Source organism: Entelurus aequoreus, linkage group LG17 (genome assembly GCF_033978785.1).
Source record: "Entelurus aequoreus isolate RoL-2023_Sb linkage group LG17, RoL_Eaeq_v1.1, whole genome shotgun sequence".
Taxonomy (NCBI): Eukaryota; Metazoa; Chordata; class Actinopteri; order Syngnathiformes; family Syngnathidae; genus Entelurus; species Entelurus aequoreus.
The window spans coordinates 52,476,794-52,500,081 of NC_084747.1; the positions used below are offsets into that span (position 1 = coordinate 52,476,794).

General features: G+C 38.8%; 1 protein-coding gene across 2 annotated transcripts in view; it reads right to left on the bottom strand.

Moving 5' to 3' along the window:
• Window positions 1–23,288, bottom strand: part of grid2 (glutamate receptor, ionotropic, delta 2) — a 1,088,972-nt gene that overhangs the window by 308,549 nt on the left and 757,135 nt on the right. For both annotated transcript variants that reach the window (XM_062025903.1, XM_062025902.1), the window contains one exon: window positions 19,650–19,751. In XM_062025903.1, the coding sequence (XP_061881887.1) occupies window positions 19,650–19,751 (102 nt within the window). The remainder of the gene's footprint in view (window positions 1–19,649; window positions 19,752–23,288) is intronic.

Here is a 23,288-nt window from a genome sequence, read left to right on the forward strand (position 1 = left end):
ACTATCAGGAGACACCGAACCAAACACTGGACCTGTAACTACACGGTTAATGCTGTGCCGCCTGTCGAAGCCTAGCAATGCTGTTGCTAACGACACCATTGAAGCTAACTTAGCTACCGGACCTCGTCAGAGCAATGATAAAAACATTAGCTCTTCACCTACGCCAGCCCTCATCTGCTCATCAACACCCGTGCTCACCTGCGTTCCAGCGATCGACGGCGCGACGAAGGACTTCACCCGATCATCGATGCGGTCGGCGGCTAGCGTCGGATAGCGCGTCTGCTATCCAACTCAAAGTCCTCCTGCATGGTTGTGTTGCTGCAGCCGGCCGCTAATACACTAATCCCACCCACAGCTTTCTTCTTTGCAGTCTCCATTGTTCATTAAACACATTGCAAAAGATTCACCAACACAGATGTCCAAAATACTGTGGAATTTTGCGATGAAAACAGAGCTGTTTGTATTATGATATAATGTGTCCGAATACTTCCGCTTCAACCATTGACGTCACGCGCATACGTCATCATACATAGACGTTTTCAAGCGGAAGTTTCCTGGGAAATTTAAAATTGCACTTTATAAGTTAACCCGGCCGTATTGGCATGTGTTGCAATGTTAAGATTTCATCATTGATATATAAACTATCAGACTGTGTGGTCGGTAGTAGTGGCTTTCAGTAGGCCTTTAAGGGTTTTGGTCCTAAATGATCTCAGTAAGATATTACAGCTTGTAGTTGAGATTTGATGACCTATATTGAGTAAAACATGCATGAAACTAGAATATCAACTGTTGCAAAGCTGTGTCATCAACACTCACAAGTATAAAACTACTCTTTTAAAGTAATCATTTCTTACTTCAAGCATGACAAAAAAATCATGATGCCGAGCGCATATCATTATGTCGAGAACATATTGAGCAAAAAGGTCTATTTTTTTTTCTACCAAGAAAAGTGCACTTGTTATTAGAGAGAATATACTTATTTTAAAGTATTTTTGGGTTCATTGAGGTTAGCTAATTTTACTTGTTTTGGAAAGTCTTGACAAGCCACATTTTCTTGTTCTATTGGCAGATAATTTTGCTTAGTTCAAATAAAATACCCCTCATTTTTGTAAAAAAAAAAGTTCTTGTTTTTGAACACTGGCTTTTTGCAGTGTAGTCACACTTATCTTTACACCATGTACCAAATAAAATTGCTTCGAGGCGGGTAAGCTCAACCAAAACTGTTTCCTTACATTAGGCGCACCGGGTTATAAGGTGCACTGTCGAGTTTTGAGGGAAAAAAAAATTAAAAATAAGTGCGCCTTATAGTCCGGAAACTATGGTAATTGTTTTTGCAAGGCTAAACTGTTGTCTTTTACACAAAACGTTTATTTGCTTCTTCTCTTCTGGAAGGACAGAATTACCTGTTTGTGTTTCGCTTTACTACAACTCCCCTTATCACGTGATCTCGCGAATTCGGGGTGGGCAATGGCGGACGGCGGAGACGTTTCGCGGCGGCGCCGTTCAGCGGCCGTTCCACATCCAGTGGGAATTTACGGGGTTACAGGCTTTTGGTCCAGCAATAGCCTGAAGCAAGTGCTTTAGCAAACCACAGTTGGAGCAGACTGACATTGTTTTGACCTGAAAATAGGTAATAAGCAGACCCGCTGTAAAAAGGACCGGTATAGAATAAGACAAGTCGAAGACTATACATGGGAGCGTTAAAAGGTCAAAGCAAACGTTTAGCTCAGGGGTCACCAACCTTTTTGAAAGCAAGCGCTACTTCTTGGGTACTGATTAATGCGAAGGGCTACCGGTTTGATACACACTTAATTAAATTGCCAGAAATAGCCAATTTGCTCAATTTACCTTTAACTCTATGTTATTATTAATAATTAATGATATTTACTCTTAATTGAACGGTTTAAAAGAGGAGAAAACACGAAAAAAATGACAATTAAATTTTGAAACATAGTTTATCTTCAATTTCGACTCTTTAAAATTCAAAATTCAACCGAAAAAAAGAAGAGAAAAACTAGCTAATTCGAATCTTTTTGAAAAAATTAAAAAAATAATTTATGGAACATCATTAGTAATTTTTCCTGATTAAGATTAATTTTAGAATTTTGATGACATGTTTTAAATAGGTTAAAATCAAATCTACACTTTGTTAGAATATATAAAAAATTGGACCAAGCTATAATTCTAACAAAGACAAATCATTATTTCTTCTAGATTTTCCAGAACAAAATTTTTAAAAGAAATTCAAAAGACTTTGAAATAAGATTTAAATTTGATTCTACAGATTTTGTAGATTTGCCAGAATCATTTTTTTGAATTTTAATCATAATAAGTTTGAAGAAATATTTCACAAATATTCTTCGTCGAAAAAACAGAAGCTAAAATGAAGAATTAAATTAAAATGTATTTATTAGTCTTTACAATAAAAAAAATAAATTTACTTGAACATTGATTTAAATTGTCAGGAAAGAAGAGGAAGGAATTTAAAAGGTAAAAAGGTATATGTGTTTAAAAATTCTAAAATCATTTTTAGGGTTGTATTTTTTCTCTAAAATTGTCTTTCTGAAACTTATAAGAAGCAAAGTAAAAAAATTAATGAATTTATTTAAACAAGTGAAGACCAAGTCTTTAAGATATTTTCTTGGATTTTCAAATTCTATTTGAGTTTTGTCTCTCTTAGAATTAAAAATGTCGGGCAAAGCGAAACCAGCTTGCTAGTAAGTAAATAAAATTTAAAAAATAGAGGCAGCTCACTGCTAAGTGCTGCTATTTGAGCTATTTTTAGAACAGGCCAGCGGGATACTCATCTGGTCCTTACGGGCTACCTGATGCCCGCGGGCACCGCGTTGGTGACCCCTGGTTTAGCTTATGCAAAGGCAGAAGTTTGCAGCTGCATGTAGTTTTTAAAGAAACACATCTCTCCTCTGACAAACGTCAAGAAAAAAAAGGCTGAGATTTTGCAGACTTAAATCAATGGTTGTAAGATTTTCACTTTGTTAAACATTGTCAGGGACAAAAGGGGCATTTATTTATCCTAAAAAAAAACATTCACTCACATTGACCTGCCGGCCTCAATCAATACTCAGTCGATGTTCTGAAAAATGCATCTGGTCTCGAGCTTCGCCCTGCCACTCACCAGCAGTGAGCACTTGGCCCTAGTCCACAGGTTGTTCTCCTTTCGTAACAGCGTGGCAGTGATATATTGTTTTTCTCCGCCCTTCTAGTCAAGCGTTGCATCCATCAGGCTGACGATTCTCCTTATTTGTCAACTACGAAAAAATAGTAGCCAGTTTGTGCTGAATTTTAAACCAGGACTCCTCTGTTTTCCACATGCATTCTTAAATTCGCGAGTTGGACTCTCACACTATTAACTAGATCCACTATGGACTGGACTCTCACAATATTATGTTAGATCCACTATGGACTGGACTCTCACACTATTATGTTAGATCCACTATGGACTGGACTCTCACAATATTATGTTAGATCCACTATGGACTGGACTCTCACAATATTATGTTAGATCCACTATGGACTGGACTCTCACACTATGCATTCTTAAATTCGCGAGTTGGACTCTCACACTATTAACTAGATCCACTATGGACTGGACTCTCACAATATTATGTTAGATCCACTATGGACTGGACTCTCACACTATTATGTTAGATCCACTATGGACTGGACTCTCACAATATTATGTTAGATCCACTATGGACTGGACTCTCACACTATGCATTCTTAAATTTGCGAGTTGGACTCTCACACTATTAACTAGATCCACTATGGACTGGACTCTCACAATATTATGCTAGATCCACTATGGACTGGACTCTCACACTATTATGTTAGATCCACTATGGACTGGACTCTCACAATATTATGTTAGATCCACTATGGACTGGACTCTCACACTATGCATTCTTAAATTCGCGAGTCGGACACTCACACTATTAACTAGATCCACTATGGACTGGACTCTCACAATATTATGCTAGATCCACTATGGACTGGACTCTCACACTATGCATTCTTAAATTCGCGAGTTGGACTCTCACACTATTAACTAGATCCACTATGGACTGGACTCTCACAATATTATGCTAGATCCACTATGGACTGGACTCTCACAATATTATGTTAGATCCACTATGGACTGGACTCTCACACTATTATGTTAGATCCACTATGGACTGGACTCTCACAATATTATGTTAGAGCCACTATGGACTGGACTCTCACAATATTATATTAGATCCACTATGGACTGGACTCTCACACTATTGTTAGATCCACTATGGACTGGACTCTCCCAATATTATGTTAGATCCACTATGGACTGGACTCTCACACTATGCATTCTTAAATTCGCGAGTTGGACTCTCACACTATTAACTAGATCCACTATGGACTGGACTCTCACAATATTATGCTAGATCCACTATGGACTGGACTCTCACACTATGCATTCTTAAATTCGCGAGTTGGACTCTCACACTATTAACTAGATCCACTATGGACTGGACTCTCACACTATTATGTTAGATCCACTATGGACTAGACTCTCACAATATTATGTTAGATCCACTATGGACTGGACTCTCACAATATTATGTTAGATCCACTATGGACTGGACTCTCACAATATTATGTTAGATCCACTATGGACTGGACTCTCACACTATTATGTTAGATCCACTATGGACTGGACTCTCCCAATATTATGTTAGATCCACTATGGACTGGACTCTCACAATATTATATTAGATCCACTATGGACTGGACTCTCCCAATATTATGTTAGATCCACTATGGACTGGACTCTCACACTATTATGTTACATCCACTATGGACTGGACTCTCACAATATTATGCTAGATCCACTATGGACTGGACTCTCACACTATGCATTCTTAAATTCGCGAGTTGGACTCTCACACTATTAACTAGATCCACTATGGACTGGACTCTCACAATATTATGCTAGATCCACTATGGACTGGACTCTCACAATATTATGTTAGATCCACTATGGACTGGACTCTCACACTATTATGTTAGATCCACTATGGACTGGACTCTCACAATATTATGTTAGATCCACTATGGACTGGACTCTCACACTATTATGTTAGATCCACTATGGACTGGACTCTCACAATATTATGTTAGATCCACTATGGACTGGACTTTCACAATATTATGTTAGATCCACTATGGACTGGACTCTCCCAATATTATGTTAGATCCACTATGGACTGGACTCTCCCAATATTATGTTAGATCCACTATGGACTAGACTCTCACAATATTATGTTAGATGCACTCGACGTCCATTGCATCGCTCGGGGGGGGGGGGGGGGGGGGGGGGGGGGGGTTCGTCCTCATTGTCATCCCATTGGGTTGAGTTTTTTCTTGCCCTGATGTGGGATCTGAGCCCAGGATGTCCTTGTGGCTTGTGCAGCCCTTTGAGACACTCGTGATTTAGGGCTATATAAGTAAACATTGATTGATTGATTGATTGATTGATCCCCGTTTGACTTGTGACTAGCAGGCTGTTTCTGAGACAAGAACTCATTGCAGAAGTCCAAATTCAGTTTTCTGAAACTAGGTTGATTGGCAACACTAAATTGGCCCCTAGTGTGTGAATGTGAGAGTGAATGTTGTCTGTCTATCTGTGTTGGCCCTGCGATGAGGTGGCGACTTGTCCAAGGTGTACCAAGGCTTCCGCCCGAATGCAGCTGAGATAGGCTCCAGCAACCCCCGCGACCCCGAAAGGGACAAGCGGTAGAAAATGGATAGATGGATGGAAACTAGCTGGACTGAATTCCGAAGCGCCCCCTATTGTTATGTGCTGTAATGTCCTTTTCAACCTCTATAGTTAACAAAAATGGACAACATGTTGAATAAGTCAAGATTTAGGTTGGTCACCCTACCATTTGTTTCTGTTGCCAGCTAAAACTATGGTCCAGTCTGATAACTTCTGATGTACTTGGCTTACTGTTACGGCTCAGACTCCTGCCAACGCCGCTCATCCGTCTGTGCGCACCTCGGGACACGCCCACGGGTGCGTACATCCAGGGCGAGCTAGATAAAAGACCAGTGGACCCAAGGATCGGCGCGGGAACTTAGTTTTCTCATGGTGTACAGTAAGCGACTACCTTTAGACTCTCTCCTTGTTTCCTCTCCGTGCCTTGACCCCCCTGTCTTCTCCCGTGTGCCCGCAGTGTTTTGCCTTCCCGGATCTCGACCACCTCGCATGGATTTGAACTCTGACGCTCCTCTCAGCCCCACGGACCCCGCTTGTATCCTGGATCATCTGCCTGCCCTCTGGACTTCCTCGTATCTCTTCAACACTTTGGTAACACACATTCCAGTTAAATACTACACATAGTCTTACACCATACACACCCTTGGATCTAGTTCACACTCCATTTCCTTAGTTTATTAAATTAGTATTGTTTGTTATTATTATATATATTGAATATTTATATATATTGAATAAATAATTGTACATACTGCCCCCTGGTGCCTGTTTGCCGTCACCTCCCCTTAGTGATACATAACACTTACGAGTGCCCCAGCTCAAGAGTTTCTATGTCAACCTTTCTGTTTATTATGTTTATTATTAGAGATGTCCAATAATATTGGACTGCCGATATTATCGGCTTTAAAATGTAATATCGGAAATTATTGGTATCGGTTTCAAAAAGTAAAATGTATGACTTTTTAAAACGCCGTTGTACGGAGTGGTACACGAACGTAGGGAGAAGTACAGAGCGCCAATACACCTTAAAGGCACTGTCTTTGCGTGCCAGCCCGATCACATAATATCTACGGATTTTCACACACACAAGTGAATGCCAGGCATACTTGGTCAACAGCCATACAGGTCACACTGAGGGTAGCCGTATAAACAACTTTAACACTGTTACAAATATGCGCCACACTGTGAACCCACACCAAACAAGAATGACAAACACATTTCCGGAGAACATCCGCACCGTAACACAACAGAAACACAACATAAAAAATACCCAGAACCCCTTGCAGCACTAACTCTTCCGGGTTGCTACAATATACACCCCCCGCTACCCCCTAAAACATCTCAACCCCGCCCCCCTCAACCTCTTCATGCTCTCTCAGGGAGAGCATATCCCAAAATTCCAAGCTGCTGTTTTGAGGCATGTTAAAAAAAATAATGCACTTTGTGACTTCAATAATAAATATGGCAGTGCCATGTTGGCATTTTTTTCCATAACTTGAGTTGATTTAATTTGGAAATCTTGTTACATTGTTTAATGCATCCAGCGGGGCATCACAACAAAATTAGGCATACTAATGTGTTAATTCCACGACTGTATATATCGGTATCGGTTGATATCGAAATCGGTAATTAAGAGTTGGACAATATCGGAATACTGGATGTAGGCAAAAAAGCCATTATCGGACATCTCTAATCTGTACAGTAAATCTATTTATATCTGCACTTATTGCTCTTTTATCCTACACTAAAACGAGCTAATGCAACACAATTCAGTTCTTATCTGTACTGTAAAGTTCAATGAATGACAATAAAAGAAGTCTAAGTCTAAGTCTAGTAGATCAGCTTTGTGCGTGATGTCAAGTTTGCCCGTGTTTTAGTACACGCAAACCTTAACTAGATCAGGCCCTTTTTGTATTATTATATTTGGAGATAAAAACAATACATACATTTGAGTTCATTTTGAGAACGTTACAACAAGCAAACTGCACCGATTTGGTGGAATGACTCATATCCATTGCTCCTTATGGGGAAAAATGGTTTTAAAATATGAACACATAAGGAAAATGAGATGTATTTGATTTCATCAAAGGTCCTGGCAACATTTACCGGTGCATTCCAGGTTGCAGCCCATCAGAAACAATCAGCAAAGAAATCAATGGTAATATCTCCTTAGAAGGCAAACAGGCTTTTAGGTAAGTTTCCTCCAAACAACGTGGCATTGATGGACGTCAGGATGAAAAGTGCTAAAGTTATGAAGAAGGACAGACGACATGAAAATATAATCCCTGTGGCCATGGCTGTCACTTTAGTGCAGACGTAAAAAAACAAACAGAAAAGTGACTATGAGGTGAGTCACTGAGGGAATTTACGGGAGGTTGTCTAAGCTTTTCTGTACCATGAGGTTCTTTGGTTAATGCCGACCGACATGCCTTGAAAAGCCTCGAATTCAACTGTTGTGAAGAATTAGAATTGTAGCCCCATTTGTGCAAAGTAACCATAATGATGGCATCAATTTAATAGTCAATACAGCCCGGCTGCTAATCGATAGCATCCATTTGGAATTATTTGCTCTAATAGTAGTATAATCTTAGCCCTAATTAAATAATCAATAACTAATTCCACAGGCGGCAGAGGAGTTGATTACGCAAAATGAACACGTCCTTTCACAGGAACATACTCTAACATGTGTGGTACCCTCGAGAGAGTTGTTGCATTAGAGACCTCGAACACGAGAGCTGCACGAAAGGTTCAAGGCTACACGAAACCTTCCGGTATAGAACAGAGATTTTCATCTGGTGGGAGCTAGCCAACAGTGGTTGATGGATGTGTTTAATGTACAGTACAGGCCAAAAGTTTGGACACACCTTCTCATTTAATGCGTTTTTCTTATTTTCAAGACTTATTAGACATTTTGCATGTTTGGTTTAAGAGTTAAGTTTGAATTTTTCTTTTTGTCTTTTTTGCATTATCTCAGGATTCTAAGAACATTACTGTCATATTGAGTAAAAAAAACTAATATTTGTGTTTGCAAGCCTTAAAAAAAGCACACTGTGGAGGGAGATGTGGCCAGCGCGCTTGCAGGAGCAAAGGTAACCGCCAATGTTCAATGTTCCCTCTAAGGTGTGTGCCTGTTCAATTGCGCACTGCTCAAGCGTCCTCTGCGCACGGCAAATCTATGCCACGCACAAAATCAAATACAAAAATAAGCACATAACAATTTTCGACACACGGACACGACAGAGAAAACAGTTTTCGTCATCATTGTTCAAATATTGTAACGTCTGTCGAGACGCTTTGAGGACATGAATTCCATCCATCACTTTACTGAGCAAAACTCTTTATTGTCGGCCATAAACACATCACCAAAACATTAGTAAAAAAAATATATCTAGCAAAACTGGTCATTTTCTGCAGTACAAACCAGACCAAAACCAACTTTGTTATATCAAAAACAGCCGCTCGCTCTTTCTCACTTGCGCCAACACATGCACATATGGCACTTAGCAGTGATGCATTTACAGCCACACACAAAGTCAGACAACTCCAACACCACACATAAAGTGTCATTCCAGGTCGTTACGCTATGATTTACCAATCAAATGTGTGCTTATCTGGTGTCATTTATTAGGAATCTTAATTTATAAATATTAATCATGAAATGCTGTTAGTATATTAATAAATACTAATAAAAATATATATTTTACAAACAGGAAGTTGCAGGAATGTACACATGATCCCCTGCTTACATCTCATTGTGCAACATGTGGATGTTTTAATGGGAACTAAATGCAATGTCTGAAAGGGGTACAAACTATTTCCAAAGCAGGACCTCCACCCAGACAAACAATACAAGTACATAGTTCATGAAAAACAATATTTTTGTTATTGTCATTGTAAGTGGGCCTAAAAACTTATATTAGAAAATAACCTCATGGAAATGACTGCTGTCATTTGATTATAATAATAAGAGAATGTTGTCCGTCTATCTGTGTTGCCTTCCGCCCGAATGCAGCTGAGATACATTTAGAGCAGGGGTCACCAACGCGGTGCCCGCGGGCACCAGGTAGCCCGTAAGGACCAGATGAGTAGCCCGCCGGCCTGTTCTAAAAATAGCTCAAATAGCAGCACTTACCAGTGAGCTGCCTCTATTTTTAAATTGTATTTATTTACTAGCAAGCTGGTCTCGCTTTGCCGACATTTTTAATTCTAAGAGAGACAAAACTCAAATAGAATTTGAAAATCCAAGAAAATATTTTAAAGACTTGGTCTTCACTTGTTTAAATAAATTCATTATTTATTTTACTTACTTCTTATAACTTTCAGAAAGACAATTTTAGAGAAAAAATACAACCTTAAAAATTATTTCAGGATTTTTAAACACATATACATGTTTACCTTTTGAATTCCTTCCTCTTCTTTCCTGACAATTTAAATCAATGTTCAAGTAAATTTATTTTTTTTATTAATACATTTATTAATAATAAATACATTTTAATTTAATTCTTCATTTTAGCTTCTGTTTTTTCGACGAAGAATATTTGTGAAATATTTCTTCAAACTTATTATTAAAATTCAAAAAAATATTCTGGCAAATCTAGAAAATCTGTAGAATCAAATTTAAATCTTATTTCAAGGTCTTTTGAATTTCTTTTAAAAAATTTGTTCTGGAAAATCTAGAAGAAATGATGATTTGTCTTTGTTAGAAATATAGCTTGGTCCAATTTGTTATATATTCTAACAAAGTGTAGATTGGATTTTAACCTATTTAAAACATGTCATCAAAATTCTAAAATTAATCTTAATCAGGAAAAATTACTAATGATGTTCCATAAATTCTTTTTTTTAAGTTTTTCTCTTCTTTTTTTCGGTTGAATTTTGAATTTTAAAGAGTTGAAATTGAAGATACACTTTGTTTCAAAATTAATTGTCATTTTTTTCGTGTTTTCTCCTCTTTTAAACCGTTCAATTAAGTGTAAATATCATTAATTATTAATAATAACATAGAGTTAAAGGTAAATTGAGCAAATTGGCTATTTCCGGCAATTTATTTAAGTGTGTATCAAAACTGGTAGCCCTTCGCATTAATCAGTACCCAAGAAGTAGCTCTTGGTTTCAAAAAGGTTGGTGACCCTGATTTAGAGGGAACATTGGTCACCGCCGCTGTCCATGGTGCTGAGGACGAGCACCATCCGGTAGGGGCGGGGCATGTACTGACGGCGAGACACAGCTGGCAGGTGATTAGATTTCACAGGTGGTACGTGTTAATCTAATCATCTGTTGTCTTTAACAGTGAGCGGCCGGGTGCAGGAGGAGGGAAGGGGGAGTATTGGAGAGACTGCAAAGTCTGGAACGAACGTGTCTGTTGAAGAGCTTGTGAAAAACCATTAAAACCTTTGTCAACTCTGCGCAACTGGCCTCCGGCGTATGTATCAGCGGGACCGCGAGTACGCGACTTCCACACATACGTTTCTAGTAAAACTCACAAAGATACATTATTCCAGGCATTATTAGACATTTTGCATGTTTGGTTCAAGAGTTATGTTATGCGGGGCATTACAACAAAATTAGGCATAATAATGTGTTAATTCCACGACTGTATATATCCGTATCGGTTGATATCGGAATCGGTAATTAAGAGTTGGACAATATCGGAATATCGGATATCGGCAAAAAAGCCATTATCGGACATCTCTACTCACAAGTATAAAACTACTTTTTTAAAGTGATAATTTCTTATTTCAAGCATGAAAAAAAAAATCACGACTCATAATTAAAACAGATGACAGCAAATGGACTTTGCTGTTTTATTTTCAATGAAACAATAGAAAATACGTACTCATATAGTAGTACAGTTGTTATTAGTGAGAATATACTTATTTTAAGGTATTTTTGGGTTTATTGAGGTTAGCTAATTTTACTTGTTTTGGAAAGTCTTGACAAGCCACGTTTTCTTGTTCTGTTGGCAGATCATTTTGCTTAGTTCAAATAAAATACCCCTAATTTTTGTACTTTTGTTTCTTGTTTTTGAACACTGACTTTTTGCAGTGTGACTACTGAGCTAAAAGCCCGGGCTATCAATCCAGCACTCACCACTGCTCTTGAAGTTCTCAGGTAGTGAGGTTTTACCAAGGTGCACAACACGTGGCCCCCCGTTACACTCATACTAAATTAGCATTCACTATGGCCTTTTGTCAATAGATCGATATGCTTTATATTGCTTTGGATTTTTCCCCATCCCTCCGCCTCCCCATGACATTTGCACCACATTTGGAGGTGGTAGTTATTATTTTATTCAATGGGTAAGTATTTAAATAGCTTATATTTTATATACAAATAGGGTTAGTGTTGTGTCGCAAATATGTTGTTTTGACATTGAAAACTAATAGATACTAACCGTGTAATGATGGATATAGACTTCTTCAGACTGTAGTGGGGGTTGCAAAGTCCACGCTGACACCCGGGGATGTCAAATGGCCTGGAGTATGTGTAGAATGTGCCTCGGTTTTGACTTTTAGCATTATTTCAGGTCTTTCTATCCACAGCGTGCAAAGTGGCGGCCATCATTTTTTAACTGGCAATGATTATAATAAATTGTAATACTTTGCAGTAGAATGCGTCGCCGAGGGTTTTGACTTTATGAATGACTTTGCCTTTTTATTTTATTTTATATCTATTATGGTATTAGGTGGTGGTTATCATTACCCAGCAGGCACAAGGCATGGGTACAATGTTGATTATACATACATGTCCTTTAAAACTGACTTTGAAAAAAAATGTTGCAAAATAGTTGTATTTGTAAATTGACGTTTGGTGTCTAACGTTGGACTCGCAATTCAGTAGTGTACACAATTTTGGAAATAAGGGCTAAAAGGAGCTGTCCACGCATGTGTCCACTAAGCCTTTAGAGCAGGGGTCACCAACCTTTTTGAAAGCGAGAGCTACTTCTTGGGTAGTGATTAATGCGAAGGGCTACCAGTTTGATAAACACTTAAATAAATTGCCAGAAATAGCCAATTTGCTCAATTTACCTTTAACTCTATGTTGTTATTAATAATTAATGATATTTACACTTAATTGAACGGTTAAAAGAGGAGAAAACACGAAAAAAATGACAATTAAATTTTGAAACATAGTTTATCTTCAGTTTCGACTCTTTAAAATTCAAAATTCAACCGAAAAAAAGAAGAGAAAAACTAGCTAATTCGAATCTTTTTGAAAAAATTTAAAAAAGAATTTATGGAACATCATTAATAATTTTTCCTGATTAAGATTAATTTAAAATTTTGATGACATGTTTTAAATAGGTTAAAATCCAATCTGCACTTTGTTAGAATATATAACAAATTGGACCAAGCTATATTTCTAACAAAGACAAATCATTATTTCTTCTAGATTTTCCAGAACAAAAATTTTAAAAGAAATTCAAAGACTTGAAATAAGATTTAAATTTGATTCTACAGATTTTCTAGATTTGCCAGAATAATTGTTTTGAATTTTAATCATAATACGTTTGAAGAAATATTTCACAAATATTCTTCGTCGAAAAAACAGAAGCTAAAATGAAGAATTAAATTCAAATGTATTTATTATTCTTTACAATAAAAAAAAAAAATACTTGAACATTGATTTAAATTGTCAGGAAAGAAGAGGAAGGAATTTAAAAGGTAAAAAGGTATATGTGTTTAAAAATCCTAAAATCATTTTTAAGGTTGTATTTTTTCTCTAAAATTGTCTTTCTGAAAGTTATAAGAAGCAAAGTAAAAACAATAATGAATTTATTTAAACAAGTGAAGACCAAGTCTTTAAAATATTTTCTTGGATTTTCAAATTCTATTTGAGTTTTGTCTCTCTTAGAAGTAAAAATGTCGGGCAAAGCGAGACCAGCTTGCTAGTAAATAAATACAATTTTAAAAAATAGAGGCAGCTCACTGGTAAGTGCTGCTATTTGAGCTATTTTTAGAACAGGCCAGCGGGCTACTCATCTGGTCCTTACGGGCTACCTGGTGCCCGCGGGCACCGCGTTGGTGACCCCTGCTTTAGAGGTTAATGACACTTCTAGGTTGTGTGTGTGTGTGGAAGTGCTAATGGTCATGCAAATGTCGAGTGTGCCTAAAACATAAGGTGCATTGTAAAAATGTGCCCTCTTAAAGGCCTACTGAAAGGATTTTTTTTTTTTTAAACGGGGATAGCAGATCCATTCTATGTGTCATACTTGATCATTTCGCGATATTGCCATATTATTGCTGAAAGGATTTAGTAGAGAACAACGACGATAAAGGTCGCAACTTTTGGTCGCTGATAAAAAAAAATCCTTGGCTGTACCGGAAGTAGCGTGACGTCACCGGAGGAAGGGCTCCTCACATTTTCCCATTGTTTACACCAGCAGCGAGAGCGATTCGGACCGAGAAAGCGACGATTACCCCATTAATTCGAGCGAGGATGAAAGATTCGTGGATGAGGAAAGTGAGAGTGAAGGACTAGAGTGCAGTGCAGGATGTATCTTTTTTCACTCTGACCGTAACTTAGGTACAAGGGTTCATTGGATTCCACACTCTCTCCTTTTTCTATTGTGGATCACGGATTTGTATTTTAAACCACCTCGGATACTATATCCTCTAGAAAATGAGAGTCGAGAACGCAAAATGGACATTCACAGTGACTTTTATCTCCACGACAATACATCGGCGAAGCTCTTTAGCTACTGAGCTAACGTGATAGCATCGGGCTCAAATGCAGATAGAAACAAAATAAATAAATCCCTGACTGGAAGGATAGACAGAAGATCAACAATACTATTAAACAATGGACCTGTAACTACACGGTTAATAATTCCCAGCTTGGCGAAGCTTAACAATGCTGTTGCTAACGACGCCATTGAAGCTAACTTAGCAACGGGACCTCACAAAGCTATGATAAAAACATTAGCGCTCCACCTACGCCAGCCAGCCCTCATCTGCTCATCAACACCCGTGCTCACCTGCGTTCCAGCGATCGACGGAAGGACGAAGGACTTCACCCGATCATCCGTGCGGTCGGCGGCTAGCGTCGGCTAGCGCGTCTGCTATCCAAGTCAAAGTCCTCCTGGTTGTGTTGCTACAGCCAGCCGCTAATACACCGATCCCACCTACAACTTTCTTCTTTGCAGTCTTCATTGTTCATTAAACAAATTGCAAACGATTCACCAACACAGATGTCCAGAATACTGTGGAATTATGAGATGAAAACAGAGCTTTTTTGTATTGGATTAAATGGGGTACCAATACTTCCGTTTCAACGATTGACGTCACGCGCATACGTCATCATACATAGACGTTTTCAACCGGAAGTTTAGCGGGAAATTTAAAATTGCACTTTATAAGTTAACCCGGCCGTATTGGCATGTGTTGCAATGTTAAGATTTCATCATTGATATATAAACTATCAGACTGCGTGGTCGGAAGTGGTGGGTTTCAGTAGGCCTTTAATCTTCAAATGTGTGAATTTTGTAGCGGGTTCGATGTCATATAGTGAACATTTTCATGGTCCAGAAGAAGAAGCGTACGAAAGCATTAATGAGGAATAGTAGCTTTCCTACTATGATTATGGGCAGAAAAAAATATCTTCTTTCTGCCTTTAAAAGTGAGATCTGTCTGGGGTAAAAAAGAAAATAAGTGCGAGAAAAAAGGGGATAGCCACAAAGATGTGGAGCATCATCGCTTTCTTCTTGGCTTCTCTCACTTCAAAGACGGGATATGAAGAATTTACGGCGGTGAATCTTTAAAGCGCACGTGGGATGTTCGAGAATGACGGCTGCTGCTGCTGCTGCAGGGGAGACAAGCAGGCAGTGAGGAGCGACGATGACATACTCTTCCCTTCTTCTTTTATCTGCATGTTAAATGTCAAAAAATAAGGGAGGTGAGCTGACGGACTTATTTGTGTTGTGACTTTGCCAGAACTTTCCACACTAAACTTTGCAAACTGACCTTCTCTGCATCTCACATGGGTACTGTGGAGCATCACAATACCTCCGAACAGGTGAGACTGGGCAGAGGGCCAGCCATCACAGTGAAAGCATGCACCAGGAGGTCAAACTACGCCACTCTTTAGGTGTGGTCATTGAAGGCAAGTACATCCGTATGGGTGGCAAGTACAGTACGTATGGGTGTTGTTAAGTTAAAGTACCAATGATAGTCACAGACACACTAGGTGTGGTGGAATTACCCTCTGCATTTGACCTATCACCCTCACCCCCTGGGAGGTGAGGGGAGCAGTGAGCAGTAGCGGTTGCCACGCCCGGGAATCATTTTTGGTGATTTAACCCCCAATTCCAACCCTTGATTCGGGGTGTCAAGCAGGGAGGTAATGGGTCCCATTGTTATAGTCTTTGGTATGACTCGGCCGGGGTTTGAACTCACGACCTACCGATCTCAGGGCTGACACTCTAACCACCAGGCCAGTGTGCAAACAGCATATAGCACCAATCAACAAAGTATTAGGAGTAAACTCCCAATGGTGTCCTTCAAGGTGTCACGGTGCGGATTCAAACCCGCTTTCCTCCTGCAACTGAGTGTCACAGTTCCTCCTCGCCCGAGCCTGCAGACAATCGGCAATCCGCACACCTGGGACTGATGAGGGCGAGCTGGATAAAGTACCAGTGAACCGAAGGATCCAGGCGGTTTACCTCTTTGGATACCATAAGGCTTACGCTCTCTCTGCATTTTTCCTTCATGTCTGACATCCTTGTTTGTTCTACCATAGTTCGCTTGGTTTACCTTCCTTCCCGAGTCTTTACCATTGTGTTCCCTTGTGATTTGGACTGCCTTTCTCGATCCTCGACCCCCACTTTGGACTCGGACCTCTTGACGGCTCTCTCACGCCCTGGATCATCTGCCTGCCTCTCGGACTGTCTTCCTGCCTTCTTCCCTCTCCTCGTTTCAACATCACGGTAACACACAACAATTAATTACACACATAGTCTTACACTACACACTCTTGTATTTTGGTCACACACTCCATTCTATAGTTTAGTAGTATTGTTTGTTGTTATTATATATATATATATATATATATATATATATATATATATATATATATATATATATATATATATATATATATATATATATATATATATATATATACATAATAAATCATTGTACATGCACTACCGTTCAAAAGTTTGGGGTCACATTGAAATGTCCTTATTTTTGAAGGAAAAGCACTGTACTTTTCAATGAAGATAACTTTAAACTAGTCTTAACTTTAAAGAAATACACTCTATACATTGCTAATGTGGTAAATGACTATTCTAGCTGCAAATGTCTGGTTTTTGGTGCAATATCTACATAGGTGTATAGAGGCCCATTTCCAGCAACTATCACTCCAGTGTTCTAATGGTACAATGTGCTTGCTCATTGGCTCAGAAGGCTAATTGATGATTAGAAAACCCTTGTGCAATCATGTTCACACATCTGAAAACAGTTTAGCTCGTTACAGAAGCTACAAAACTGACCTTCCTTTGAGCAGATTGAGTTTCTGGAGCATCACATTTGTGGGGTCAATTAAACGCTCAAAATGGCCAGAAAAAGAGAACTTTCATCTGAAACTCGACAGTCTATTCTTGTTCTTAGAAATGAAGGCTATTCCACAAAATTGTTTGGGTGACCCCAAATTTTTGAACGGTAGTGCACTTCCCACTGGTGTCTGTTGCCGTCATCTCCCCTTAGTCAAACATAACACAAGGGTCTATTCTTGATCCCTTCTATTCATCATATACAGATTTTCTCTAAAGTAAGTTTACCAGTCATGTTTCAGCGACTCTTTTTTTTTTTTGTCTTTGTCCCAGGTAGGGTTGTACGTATACCGGTATTAGTATAGTACCGGGATACTAATGAATCATATTCAGTACTATACCGCCTCTAAAAAGTACCGGTCGTCGTGTCATGCAGACGAGCATGTTCGGCACAGCAGTATTATAGCTACTTCTAAATCACTAATCCTTGTCTCCATGACAACTAGTGAAGTACATTACAGGACGAGTGCACCCGCAGCACCATGGACTCCGTATGTTGAATGTGTTAAAAATGGTCGATAATTACCAATATCAAGTCAAGATTCTACTGTGGCCAATCGTTAACCACTAAGGCAATAATCTTTAATTTAAACACACTACACATGTGAAAAGGGCATACTTAGTCAACAGCCACACATGTCACACAAAGGGTGGCAGTATGGACAACGCCAACACTGTCATAAACATGTGCCATATATCAATCAATCAATCAGTGTTTATTTATATAGCCCTAAATCACAAGTGTCTCAAAGGGCTGCACAAGCCACAGCGACATCCTCGGTACAAAGCCCACATACGTGAAATATAGACCATATAGTGAAACCACACTAAACAACAATGACAAACACAACATAAACACTGCAGAACAAATTCCCAGAATTCCCTGCAGCACCAACTCTTCCGGGACGCCAAAATATAAACAAACGCCATTGGTGGATCTACACCTAACATCCACTGTAATGATACCAAGCACAATAGCGTAAACATTCGATACTACTATAATTACATCGATATTTTATAGCATCACAAAATCTTTTTTCCATCCATCCATCCATTTTCTACCGTTTGTCCCTTTTGGGGTGGCGGGGGGTGCTGGAGCCTATCTCAGCTGCATTCAGGCGGAAGGCGGGGCACGCCCTGGACAAGTCGCCACCTCATCACAGGGCCAACACAGATAGACAGACAACATTCACACTCACATTCACACACCAGGGCCAATTCAGTGTTGCCAATAAACCTATCACCAGGTGCATGTCTTTGGAGGTGGGAGGAAGCCGGAGTACCCGCAGGGAACCCACGCAGTCACGGGGAGAACATGCAAACTCCACACAGAAAGATTCTTCCGGTTTTTTTAAATTTATATCAGCAAATATGTCCCTGGACACATGAGGACTTTGAATAAGACCAATGTAACGACTTGGTATCGGATTGATACCCAAATTTGTGGTATCATCCAAAACTAATGTAAAGTATCAAACAACAGAAAAATAAGTGATTATTACATTTTAACAGAAGTGTATATATAACATGTTAAAACGGAAAATAAGCAAGTATTAACAGTAAATGAACAAGTAGATTAATAATTCATTTTCTACCACTTGTCCTTAATCATTTTGACAAAATAATAGAATAGAAAATGACACAATATGTTACTGCATATTTTAGCAGCTAAATTAGGAGTCTTTGTTTGCTTACTTACTACTAAAAGACAAGTTGTGTTGTATGTTCACTATTTTATTTAAGGACAAACTTGCAGTAAGAAACATATGTTTAATGTACCTTGAGATTTTTTGTTAAAATAAAGCCAATAATGACTGTGAGGAGGCGTGGCCTGCAGCCCTGCAGCGAAGCGGGGTGTGCCGGGGCCGGCTCCGAGATCGGCGACAGGTGCGTGGATGGCCCACCTGGGCGCAGTTGTCTGATCACCTGTCACTCTACAAAAGGGCAGCAGCCGAGACGGACGGGGTGGGAGAAGTTGGAGTTGGAGAAGTTGGAGTGGGCGATCGAGAGAGAACCAGAGCCCGAGCACGAGCGAAAGCGAGATAGAGATAGAGATGGAGACGGAGACGCGGGAGGCTGAAAAGCAACCGGAAGAGCGCGACTGTCACCAGAGCTGTCATGTCCGTTGTTGGTGGTCCGAAGAACCCGGAGAAGCAAGACCTCCACAATGACATTTTTTGTGGTCCCCTTTATTTACGGAAAGTACCGAAATACATTTTGGTACCGTTACCGGTACCAAAATATTGGTATCGGGACAACACTAGTCCCAGGTTAGCATTTCGCTACAGGGCCAAGTTTCGAAGGTAGAAGTCAGAGGTCAGTGGTACTCACCAAGACCGTGACGACTCTCAGCACCACTCCTCGCATGTTGTTTTCCAACTTCCTGTCCGTCAAAGTACCATTCAGGCCGTGGACTGGATCCCACGTGGCCAGCTGCAGAGAACACACACATAAAACATAAGGTGTGTGGCATCTATTTGCTTTAAAACAATTGGAATGAACATCACATTACATTGTGTGGGAGACATTAATAAAAAGAGTAAAAGCATATCCAAAACTTAAATATTTTATCTTCTCTTGTCCTACTTTCTATTATGGCCTACTTTTGCACGTACAATCACGTCAAATTGTTTTCCTTTTAAACTCCAGTTCACTGTGTACCTGTGATTTATTTATTTATTTTATGTTTCTATTTTTTTAAGTGGTCCTCAACCATACTTTCCTTATATTTTTGACATCAGCGATCTAAATCGCTTGGCTTCTCAGGAGGGGGACTAGAAGTAAAAAAAAAAAAAGCAATTTAAAGCTTGAGACAACCTATTAAAATAGAATATCAACGAATAAAATAAAACGGAATGATAAAGAATAGAATAAAATAAAATGTAGAAGAATAAAAAAATATATAAAATGAAATACATTTAAAAAAAGCAATGACAAGATAAAAGTTTTTAATCTCAAAGTAAGTGTTGAAGCTTAATTATGTGTCAAAAGCATAATAAAATACAAAACAAACTTATAAACAGTAATATTCAGCAACTACCATGTTAGTCATAAATAAGGTTTATTATTTTGATGTATGCAGTGTTTTTCACTTATACAACAAAAACAAAGTGTGGTTTTATGAGAGCAAAAAAAAAATATATTACATATATTTATATTATAATTATTGTATATATATTTATTTGTTTTGATTGGGCTGTCGTGGACATGCATGTCTTATCTCCGCAACCCATTAGTAAATCCTCATTTCTTCCCCAAGAGTGGCAACTAAATGTGCATTTGTGGGCGTGTGCGCAGGCATAAAAAGTGGATGACTCATTGTGTCTAGACACTGTTACTCTATGGACTGACTGCTTACACACACTTTTACTAGTATAATGTATCACCATAACTTTTTAATGTTATTCATCATCCTTGAAGCTTGAGCATTTTTCTAAATCAGCGGTGTCCGGCCCACTCAATAACGTACTGTTTTTAGTGGAAGATAATAGCACTTACTAAGAGTCCTTTGCTTTGATTTTAAACCCAAACGTGTATGGTAAATACGATTTGTTATCATATATTATGATGTCTTTGAATCTCAACATTGCTCACGATTATTATTATTATTATTATGCATATTACTACTACTATACTAATGATAATATAATAATTGAAATAAAACTGTTCTATTTTTTTGCTTGTTTATTCTTACCCTTGAACAAAACATTATTAGTATACCAGTATTATATATGTATTTTTTGGGGTGGATTTAATGAATTTATTTTGAGAGTAATATTAAAAAACGGTTTTATTATTATTTTTTATTTTTTTTTCAAAATTCATATTTCTGGTAGTTGTTATTATTAATAATATTGATTATTGTAAGCTAACTTAGACTTGAGTTTGAGTTTATTTGGAACATGCATGCATACAACATGATACGTCGCAATTTCCAGTTTCTCTCGTCAACATGTTCGAAAAGGAGTAGGAAGAAGGAGAGCTTATTCAATCCTACCCCCTTTCCTTTACATAGCAGTTGCTAAAACTTTTGTTCACTTCCTGTTCTCAATTTAGTCACAATATAGCCCATAAGTAATAACAATACAAATAAATAAATACATAAATAGACATAGACTTGTACAAACTTTATTGATCCACAAGGGAAACTGTTCTACACAGTAGCTCAGTTTCAAAGGACGGAAAGGGTAAGGAGGGAAAGGATAATGCAGATATTAAGTAGACTAAAAATGTACCATAGTAGCAAAATAAAATATAACATATATGTACAAACCCTGTTTCCATATGAGTTGGGAAATTGTGTTAGATGTAAATATAAACGGAAAACAATGATTTGCCAATCATTTTCAACCCATATTCTATTGAATATGCTACAAAGACAACATATTTGATGTTCAAACTGATAAACATTTTTTTTTTTTGCAAATAATCATTAACTTTAGAATTTGATGCCAGCAACACGTGACAAAGAAGTTGGGGAAGGTGGCAATAAATACTGATAAAGTTGAGGAATGCTCATCAAACACTTATTTGGAACAGGCAAATTGGGAACAGGTGGGTGCCATGATTGGGTATAAAAGTAGATTCCATGAAATGCTCAGTCATTCACAAACAAGGATGGGGCGAGGGTCACTACTTTGTCAACAAATGCGTGAGCAAATTGTTGAACAGTTTAAGAAAAACCTTTCTCAACCAGCTATTGCAAGGAATTTAGGGATTTCACCATCTACGGTCCGTAATATCATCAAAGGGTTCAGAGAATCTGGAGAAATCACTGCACGTAAGCAGCTAAGCCTGTGACCTTCGATCCCTCAGGCTGTACTGCATCAACAAGTGACATCAGTGTGTAAAGGATATCACCACATGGGCTCAGGAACACTTCAGAAACCCACTGTCAGTAACTACAGTTGGTCGCTACATCTGTAAGTGCAAGTTAAAACTCTCCTATGCAAAGCGAAAACCGTTTATCAACAACACCCAGAAACGCCCTCGGCTTCGCTGGGTCTGAGCTCATCTAAGATGGACTGATACAAAGTGGAAAAGTGTTCTGTGGTCTGACGAGTCCACATTTCAAATTGTTTTTGGAAACTGTGGACGTTCTGTCCTCCAGACCAAAGAGGAAAAGAACCATCCGGTTTGTTATAGGCGCAAAGTTGAAAAGCCAGCATCTGTGATGGTATGGGGATGTAGTAGTGCCCAAGACATGGGCACTAATACATCTTCATCTGTGAAGGCGCCATTAATGCTGAAAGGTACATACAGGTTTTGGAGCGACATGTGTTGCCATCCAAGCAACGTTACCATGGACGCCCCTGCTTATTTCAGCAAGACAATGCCAAGCCACGTCTCACATCAACGTGGATTCATAGTAAAAGAGTGCGGGTACTAGACTGGCCTGCCTGTAGTCCAGACCTGTCTCCCATTGAAAATGTGTGGCGCATTATGAAGCCTAAAATAGCACAAGGGAGACCCCCGGACTGTTGAACAACTTAAGCTGTACATCAAGCAAGAATGGGAAAGAATTCCACCTGAGAAGCTTCAAAAATGTGTCTCCTCAGTTCCCAAACGTTTACTGAGTGTTGTTAAAAGGAAAGGCCATGTAGCACAGTGGTGACATGCCCTTTCCCAACTACTTTGGCACGTGTTGCAGCCATGAAATTCTACGTTAATTATTATTTGCAAAAAAAAAATAAAGCTTATGAGTTTGAACATCAAATATGTTGTCTTTGTAGTGCATTCAATTGAATATGGGTTGAAAAGGATTTGCAAATCATTGTATTCCGTTTATATTTACATCTAACACAATTTCCCAACTCATATGGAAACGGGGTTTGTAATATTTACATATTATATATACCAGGGGTCACCAACGCGGTGCCCGCGGGCACCAGGTAGCCCGTAAGGACCAGATGAGTAGCCCGCCGGCCTGTTCTAAAAATAGCTCAAATAGCAGCACTTACCAGTGAGCTG